This window comes from Cyprinodon variegatus, unplaced genomic scaffold, assembly GCF_000732505.1.
Source record: "Cyprinodon variegatus isolate N-32 unplaced genomic scaffold, C_variegatus-1.0 Scaffold320, whole genome shotgun sequence".
Lineage (NCBI taxonomy): Eukaryota > Metazoa > Chordata > Actinopteri > Cyprinodontiformes > Cyprinodontidae > Cyprinodon > Cyprinodon variegatus.
Window position 1 is genome coordinate 279656 of NW_015150773.1, and position 9675 is coordinate 289330.

General features: G+C 43.4%; 1 protein-coding gene across 2 annotated transcripts in view; it reads right to left on the reverse strand.

Moving 5' to 3' along the window:
• Positions 1–8967, reverse strand: part of LOC107091013 (nuclear factor 7, brain-like) — a 33611-nt gene extending 24644 nt beyond the window's left edge. Inside the window, exon 1 of one of the 2 annotated variants that reach the window (XM_015384709.1) lies at positions 8122–8833. In XM_015384709.1, the coding sequence (XP_015240195.1) occupies positions 8122–8802 (681 nt within the window). In that variant the 5' untranslated portion in view covers positions 8803–8833. Of the gene's footprint in view, positions 1–7581 lie in introns of those variants that run through there. The other variant, XM_015384708.1, reaches the window with a different exon arrangement.
• Positions 8968–9675: the final 708 nt, after the last annotated feature.

Below are 9675 nucleotides of genomic sequence, written 5' to 3' on the forward strand. Positions count from 1 at the left end.
GAGCATGTTGAAGATCTATCATTAACATGAACAAACTGAAATCGATCAGATAGATAAGATTTAAACCAGTCTAATGCTGTTCCTTTAATTCCAACAAAATATTCAAGTCTTTCTAAAAGAATATTATGGTCAACTGTATCAAATGCAGCACTAAGAAGAAGGTAATAAGCTACAAGAATGTCTTTTTAGAATTGCACAATTACTGCAGGGCTTAGATTCCACATTATGATAAAAAACTCATCTTTTCTTAAGTTTTTTTTATGACACAAAAATAGCTATGTCAGAGTAGCAGACAGCAATTCATAAAGCTCAAAGTAGAATTTTTCTCAGCAACTGTCTTAGCTTTGTAAAATTATCAAAAACCGTGCATCCAAATAGTTGATGGTTAAACAAGGTATATGACCTCTGTGTTGTTACAGTCTCATGGTGATAGGCTCATACCTGTAGTGTCCTACTTTAAGGGTTAAAGAGAACCCGTGGAAACAGTAGCTCCCCCATATTCTTATTTTTTATCTTTATTATATTGTGTAGTTGGATGTGTGTATATATATATATAAAACTGTAACTGAAGTGTGTAATGAAAGTAATTTCCCTCTGAAATTATTAAAGTATTTCTGATTCTGATTGAAAGCAGCAGCTATTTTGAGCCATGAGTTTATTATGTCTCAACGGGAGGGATAATGAGTATAGTACAACAAGTATTTTAATCTAACTGCAGGATTAAATAACTACTTTAAAAATGAGCATGTCTCACATGTTGCGAAGAACATGTAATCTGCCCAGAGCTCCTTTTGTTTCCCCACAGGAAGGCCTGAAGCCTGGAGACTGAGTGCTGATTAAAATCATCAAGGGGAAAATTGGGCAGCTCCAAGGTGTGAAGGACCCTACATTGTACAACTAGCAACTCCAACCGCTGTGAAGATCCAGGAGAGAGACACACTTGCATCCACGAGAGTAATTGTAAGCTGATTAAAGACTTTTCCCAACAGGAAGCACAGTTACTGTACCTTCACAGGGACCCCACGACTAAGGTAGGGATCTGTGGTGAAGCCCAGCTACAAAGGGGTTAAGCAATTTAGAGCTTTTCGTCTCAACGCTGGTGAAGAAAACAACCTAACCCAATCCCTTAGTGTCCTAGTTAGTGGGTGCTTCCTTGGAAGGACTGGTGAAGATGGGAAAACTAAAGTGGCTCTGCTGCCTGATGGTGACCATTGGACTGGTGCTCTTAGGGACTCAAACTGACCGCCTGAAACAAAAGAAAACCAGAATGGTTTTTGATGGATCCACACCAAGTCATCCCTATGGCGCCAATAGGTGGTGGCAGCATTCCAAGCACGTTGCTGAAGGTTTGAATAAAACAAACTGTTATGTTTGTACTCATACAGACCGCTCTGGATGAGTTGAAGATTTAAAGAGGTTTTGCCTACTCAAGGGACAGATTTTTTAAGCTTTTTACATTCTTGATAAATCTTACATTTTTGCTTAAGTTTTACATTTTAATCCTTTTCATATTTTTATTTTTTGCATATTGATCTTTGATTACTGAATTCCCTATCTGCAATGCATTTATGATGTGTATAGTAAAAATCTTTTTAGAAGTGCTACATGCTAATGTTTATATGCACAAGAGGAGGGAATGTTAGGTTTATTCAATGATGATTATAAAATTAATGTGTGCTTATGAAACATTTTTGCAAGGGGATGCTCTACTCCTGTCTCATGATTCAGTCAGGAGACCAACCTGCCTTGTCATTCTGATGGAGCATTCTGTCTTCATGAACTGATCAATTGTTCTGTCAGAACAATACTTTGTTTGTAACCATGTGTCATGTTCTGTTAATAAAATGCTCTGTGGAGGAGGTCCAGTGGGAGACAGTGCATTTGAGTCTGGGGTTCCACTGTCTCTCCTTCCTGCAGGAATTGTATCCATAATTGTGTATTTCAGTTCTTCTTAAGCAATAACCTACATTTTACGAACCCAACACTGGGTGTGGATGATAAATCTCCCCTTGAGCCTGAGACAGCAGGTCCCTGCAAATGGGGAGGGGCGATGGTTTGGTGGATTATCTCTGCCGCCCAGGGCTTCGATGGCCACCATGGGTGGACCAGAATCAAAGACAGGACCTGTTACCTCACACTGACAAGAGTTGTGGATATCAGGCTGAGAGAAGCGAAAGCATAGAGCAACAGCTGAGGGTCTGGGTCTGACAGGGGGAATAAATAGTGAAAATTTATGTTTTCCCATAAGGCTAGGTTTGCGAGGCAAACAAAGGTTAAAAGCCTCTCCCTCCTCTTTTCTGAGGGTACTTGTCTTCCTCATTTTCTCCAAGGAGGGTTCTAATAGACCTTTTGTCAGGTCATAAGTTGCATCCATAATCTCAGTCTTCTAGGAGTCAGTCAGGACCAACAGGTTTAACCTTAGGCCCCTTTCATCTGAGACAGCCAGACCCATAACACAACCACAACCTTGAAATGCACCTCTAAACTCCACATCATCCACTTCATGTCTTAGTTTGTAGCCTCTGGACAGATAATGAATCGTTCACTACACAAATCCCAAGGACTGGGGTTAGGTGTCCCAGAGTCCAGTTGATGCCCCATCTTCTCCAGGATTTTAATAGGCTCTATGCACAGCTCCACTACTTCCTGAATTTAATGCAGCTCCTTTGTTTCCTGTCTTTCATGATTGGATGCACTGATTAATCCAGGTGTGTATGACCTAAGTAACTGGCCAGACACACCTGGATTAATCAGTTCGTCCAGTAATGAAAGACAGGAAACAAAGGAGCTGCATTAAATTCAGGAAGTAGTGGAGCTGTGCATAGAGCCCATAGACCCATGAATGGTTGGTAAGAGCTGTTTTGCTGATGGTAAAACAAGTGGAGATCTTTTACTAAAATACAGGTCCTTTTCTGCTTCTCTTGAATCTTGAGCTGCCGGCCAGGGGATGTTCAGCTTTGAAGCTGCCCCATTGCACACATCATACAGGTCACCTTCCCCTGTGGATGTGACTTCTGCACTGCTTGGTGGCCTGGAGCGTTGAACTGGGAAGGTCAAGTCATCCTCCTCCATGTCCTCTAGGCCACCCTCTGTGTGATCAATGCCTGCATTCATCCAGCATCCATGACAATGGACTTACATGGAGCTTGTTGTAACACGTAAGCTCTTAAATGAGAAGATTGAGTCTGCTCGGCATGTGTCAACTTGGCCGACACAAACACTCTGTATTCTATTAATTTTAAAGAGAGTAGATATAAGAACATCTCGCCTTTACGGTGCCACTGCTCCCAACATTTGTGTTTCTAGAAAATTCTTGTTCCTAGTTGCTTACCTAGCCCAGCACAGGTCTGTCCTGGTTGATGTTTTATTTTACAGAATGCCTACAAACTGTTGAAAATGTCCAAGCTAGTATGGAGCTTAGCTGTAGTCTTCATGCGGGAAGAAAGCAGGAATAGATTGAGGCTGGTAGGATGGCTGCGATAGTGGTTGTTGGGTTGAGGCACGGACATGACTCAACCTGTCTGTCACAAACAGACGTGATGTCACCTGAGCTTCTGCAGTTGGTCATGCTTAGGCGATTAACATAGTGAAACACTGAGTGAAGTTAAAAAAGAACTTCAATCAAATCAAACTTCTATGAAATCGAACTGTCCACTTAGGAAGCAACAGTGATTGACCTTCAATTTTACATGCTGTTGTGCAATTGGATTAGAAAATGGGTGGAAATTATTGGCAATTAGCAAGACACACTCAATAAAGGACTGGTTCTGTTGGTGGGGACCACAGACCATTTCTCAGTACCTATGCTTCCCAGCCTGATGTTTGAGTGTCACTTTTGAATGTTGGTGGTGCTTTCACACTCATGGTATGAAATAGACTCTACAGCCCACACAAGTGGTTCAGGTTTTGCAGCTCATCCATGATAGCACATCAATGCAAGCTGTGGCAAGAAGGTTAGTTGCGTCTTTCAGCTTATTGTTCAGAGACTGGACACCAGCAAATGTGGAGGAGGCCGTGGGAGGGCAACAAACCAACAGCATTCCCTCTACCTATGCCTTTGTGCAAGGAGTAATAGGAGAAGCACTGCCAGAGCCCAGCAAAATGATCTCCAGCAGGCCACAAATGTGCATGTGTCTGCACAAACGTTTAGAAACCGACTCTTTTAGGATGGTATGAGTGCCTGATGTCCACAGGTGGAGGTTCTGCTGACAGCCCAGATCATGCAGGGTGCTTGATGTTTGCCAGAGAACTGCAGGATTGGCATATTTGTCACTGGCAACCTGTTCCTCACAGATGAAAGCAGGTTCACATAGAGCAAATGTGACAGACATGACAGAGTCTGGAGACACAATTGAGAGTGATCTGCTGTCCAAAAAATCCTACAACATCACCAATTTGGCAGTGGGTCAGTAATGGTGTGGGATGGCATTTCTTTGGTGAGCTGCATAGCCCTCCATATGCTCACCACAGGTAGCATGACAGCCATTAGGTACCAACATAAAATCATCAGACCCCCTGTGAGGCCATTTGCTGGTGTGGTTGGCCCTGGGTTCCTCCTAATGCTGGACAATGTTAGACTTGGGATAAATTGTTGTCAGGACAGATGACTTTGTAGAAAAAAAAATACTCAATGAGCATATTTCATTAATTTATCTATCTACATGTAGGATGTCTTATTTGAGTGTTAACTTTATTTTTAGAACAGTGTATATCCTCCCAATAGGTAGGAATATTAGACAGCCAGGGATTAATTTCCACTGTTATGCTGACGATACTCAGCTATATCCGTCTATAAATCCAGATGAAGCTAACCCATTGCATAGACTACAGGCAAGTCTTAAAGACATAACAACCCAAATGACTTGTAACTTTCTGTTTCTGGTTGCAGACAAAACACGAGTTATTGTCTGTACTAGATTTGTTTGAAAGAACAGCTGATTAGTCAGTCACTTCATCTGGATGGGGTTAAATTAATCTCAGATTATAAAGTAAAAAACTTGTGATTTTTGATTAGGACCTGTCATTTAAATCCCATATAAAAACAGATTTCTAGAATTTCCTTCTTTACATCTACAGAATATTGCAAAAAATTTGAAATATCCTGTCTGGACAAGGCAGGACTATTGTAATTCTTTAAAATCAGAAAGTCCACAAACTGTAGTTAGAAGCTGTCCGCTGATTATAAAGGAGTTACTCAGAGGAGCACCAGTTTTATAAATACAAGTTTATAATATGATTTAATTTTGTATTTATTTCCATTCCTTACTAACTTCCAGGCAACATATTTATGTTGTTTATATGTTTAAGATTGAAAGCATAAAATTATAAGAATTAAACGCTCAAAGAAATGCTTAAAAGATGAAGTAAAATATTTTTTCTTTTATAAACAGTTATTTTACATTCCCCTTTTGACCAGCATCAATACTTTTGACTGAGAGGGGAACTCACAATAAGAAAAATGCCCAAAGCCATATACAAGTCAAAAAAGATTGGGAAACACTGGTTTAGGCTGCTGGACATAGCACCCAAACATCAAGCACTGCTGTCCATCATTCTGCTTCAGGGCGACAGTGGTGTTGGATGTAGGAGTTTGCCCTGAAATTTAAGGATTGACTGTTCAAGCCCCAACTCTGACTTTCAGTGTTGTTGTGTCCTTGGGCAAGACACTTCACCTGCATTGTCTACTGATGGTGGTCAGAGGACCCGGTGGCGCCAGTGTACGGTTCTGTCAGTAAGCCCCAGGGCAGCTGTGGCTACAATGTGTGAATGGGTGAATGAATGTAGTGTAAAGTGCTTTGGTCAAGTCTCCTGACTTATATAAAGGCGCTATATAAGTACAAGCCATGTACCATTTCATTCTATCTTTCTTCTCCTATTCTGCAGTATTCATTCAGTTCCACTCATGATTTTAGGTTAATCTGTTCTTATCCTGTTCGGCTGTGACTCCATACTTGACTTAAATATCCACTATGCTGCTGCCATCAACACCTTTGTTTATAGATGTTGGAGCTTGGCTTGTTTTTCAGGGTAGTCCTGTTTCTCCGAGTTTGACAGATTCAGTGTTTCCAGGAGGGGGCCGCCTGAGGAGCTGGTTGACAGTTGCCTTTCTCAGAGCTGGCACTGATGTCTGGAAACAAGCAGTTTAAATAAGAACTGGAACAGGTGGATCTTATGAGTAATAATAAAAACTGGGAAGAGCTAAGCAAATATACAAAAGGTTGTCATGATCTTGGCACCGATGACTGGTGCCAAGATCATGACATCCTTTTGTATATTTGCTTTTTTATGTATCTCTGTTTTTGTCTCCTTAAACCCCAGTCGGCCTCAGCAGATGGCAGCTCACAATGAGCCTTGTTCTTCTGGAGGTTTCTCCCTGTTAAGAGGGAGTTTTTCCTCTCCACTGTCACTACAACCATGCTTGGAGTGAGGGATTGCTGAAGAGTTTACTACAAAATGGAGGAGAAAGTCGTCACTGCAAGCTCTTCCTGGAGGGGTGTGTCAACTGGTTTTCTTAAAAGAAACTTTTAATGAATCTAACAGTATTGTCGCTGTAAAGTGTCTTGAGATGACAAGTGTGTTGGGAATTGGCACTATATAAATGAACCAACATTTATTACATATTTTTACTTTTGCTGATTATTGCATCAAAAATGCAGAAAATATCTTACAGAAAGAAGGCAGGTGCAACCGATTGATGCAGAATAATGAAGCTGGAGGTGGTTTCGACCAAACCATCATGTACAGGGGCAGACAGAGGATTAAATATATCCCAGCATTTCGTTCCACGTGCATTTACACTGGGACTTGCACCTACAACATTTTCTAATTATTTATTAATGGTTGTGTTACACAACAAAGACCAATTTACAGTCATGTTTTAAACTGTGAGAAGAAGTAGAATTCAGAGAGAAACCCAGGCTAGGATTCAAACCCCTGACATTCATGCAAAGCAACAGAGCTTCAAATGGCTCCAACATGTATTAATGATTAATAAATGTGTAGCAGGTTGGCCCAGGAATAACAGGAGGCAACAGAAAATCTTTATAAACCTTCAACTAAAAGAGATAAAGAGAACCTTCTAGATTTGTCGAGTAATCCTGTAGTAGAAAACTACACCATGAAGTCTCGAGTACCAGGATCTGAAGTACCAAGACGAGATACAAGGTTTCTTTGTCAGTTTATATTTTAGATTAAATCTGATCTGAGATGTTCCTGAACCAAACCAAGAAAGAAGAAACCAGATTCTGCAGCGTTCATCAGTCTGGATGTTTGGATCTCAGTTTGTTTCCATCAGCAGAGCTCTCCAGGGTCCTGATGTCTCCACTAACCTCACCTGTTCCCTGTTCATGATCAGCACACCTGGATCTGCTGTCAGAACCAAACTAAACTCCACATCATCCACTTCATGTCTTAGTTTGTAGCCTCTGGACAGATTATGAAGCAGATCTGAAACTGACCTGAAAACAACCAGATGATCAGTCAGATCAGATCAGATCATCTCCAGTTTCCTGTTTCAAACACTGAGTTTCAATCAGATCAATAAGGTTTTATTTGGACTTTGTGTTCTTCATGCTGAGAACATCAGAGCTGCTCTTTGCTTACTGAGATCTTCATGGGTACGATTTTTACTTTGTTAGCAGTGCAGAAGTATGGAAACATCTTGTCAGTGAAGGTGTGTGTGAAGGTGTGTATGTGTGTGTTAGTGTCCAGATCAGAGAAGGACAGCTTTCCTCTGTCCCAGTCCAGATTCACTCTGATCCTCTGGAGCTTCTTCTGAAGTGAGAGGACTTTGGAAGGAGATGGTGGGGATGCTGCAATGTGTTGATCTTCACAGAAACATATCACCAAAAATCCAGAGTCTATGGCTCCCTTCCTCTGGACAGACTGTTTTATCACACCAAGGTCCCATTCTTCACTGTCTCCAACATCAACATCCCAGCTGTGCTTCCCTGAGTTAAAGCCTTCAGAACTCAGGACAGAAAAGCAAGATCCAAACCTCTCTGGATTATCAGGAAGATTCTGTTCCTCTCCTTTATTCCCATCGGTCAGATCTTCAGACAGGATGAGTTCTGAACCAGCAGTGTTTGGGTCCAGGATGAGAGGAGTGTAGGACACCATGTCCTTCATGTTGCTCCAGATGTTGAAGGCCAGGTTGCCCAGATGTTTGGCCTGGTCTATCAGAGCTCCTGAGGGCAGCTGTGGATCCTCCAGCAGGGGGCAGCGCTGGACTCTTTCCACTGCAGCCTTGTAGTTGTGCAGGAATGAGACGTCTTCAGCTCTCAGCTCCTCCTCTGTGGCTCTGACTGTGTCTGAAAGAGCTGCTATCTCTCTGCTCAGAGCCTCCATCTTCTCCTTCATCATCCCTCTCTTCTGCTCCTCTTCCTCCCTCAGTGCAGCCAGCCTGGCCTCCTCTTCCTCTGCTAGAAACTGATGAAGCTTCTTAAACTGCTCCTTAATCAGCCTCTCTGTGTGTCGGGCCTGGACCTTCATGTGTTCTGCTGTCTGATCAAACTCCTCTTGAACTTTCTTCCTGAGCTCCAGCTTCTCCTTTAAAGGTTCCAGAGTTTCCTGAAGTTTCTTCTTGTGTTGCTGAGCAGCTTCATCGATGGGCCTGAATCTGTGCTCTGTGTGTTTTTCTGAATCTCTGCAGACAAGACACACTGGCTGCTGATGGTCCAGACAGAAGAGTCTGAGTTTCTCAGAGTGCAGACTGCAGAGATCCTCTGAAGCTCTCTGCTCTCTCTGCTGTATGAAGGTCTCACACAGGTTCTTCAGAGCCAGATTTAAAGGTGGGTTAATCATTGAAGATCTCCTCTTACAAACTGGACACTCTTTTACTTCTTTCTCTCTCCAGCAGTTCTTCAGACACTCCTTACAGAAGCTGTGGCTACATGACAGAACAACTGGATCCTTAAAGACGTCCTGACAGACCGGACAGCAGAGACCCTCCTCTGCTCTGGAAGCCATTTTGTCTCTGAGTGAAGCTGAAAACACAGAAGGTCCAGTTATTGGTGCATAAACAATTTTACAGCAGAGGAGAAAAATACTTAATATATAAATAGTTCCTTGAACCGCCACCTTAACGTGGTGGAGGGGTTTCAGTGCCTGGGTGATCCCAGAGGCTATGTTGTCGGGGGCTAAATGCCCCTGGAAGGGTCTCCCAAGGCAAACAGGCTCTGGGTGACAGCTCAGACGAAGAGCGGTTCAAAAAACCCTTATGACGAGGACTAAAACGAGGCACGTGACGTCGCCCGGTACGGCGGAGCCGGGACCCCACCCTGGAGCCAGACCTGGGGTTGGGGTTCGTCGGCGAGCACCTGGTGGTCGGGTTCTTCCTCGCGGGACCCGGCCGGGCCCAGCCCGAAGGAGCGACACGAGGCCATCCCCCAGTGGGCCCACCACCTGCAGGGGGAACCATGAGGGACCGGTGCAAAGGGGATTGGGCGGCAGCCAGAGGCAGAGACCTCAGCGACCTGTTCCACGGGCGCTTAAACTGGCTCTGGGGACGTCGAATGTCACCTCACTGGTGGGGAAGGAGCCCGAGCTTGTGCGGGAGGTGGAGCGATACCAGCTAGAAATAGTTGGGCTCGCCTCTATGCACAGCCAGGGCTCTGGAACCCAGCTCCTTGAGAGAGGCTGGACTCTCTTCTACTCTGGAGTGACCCGCGGGGAGAG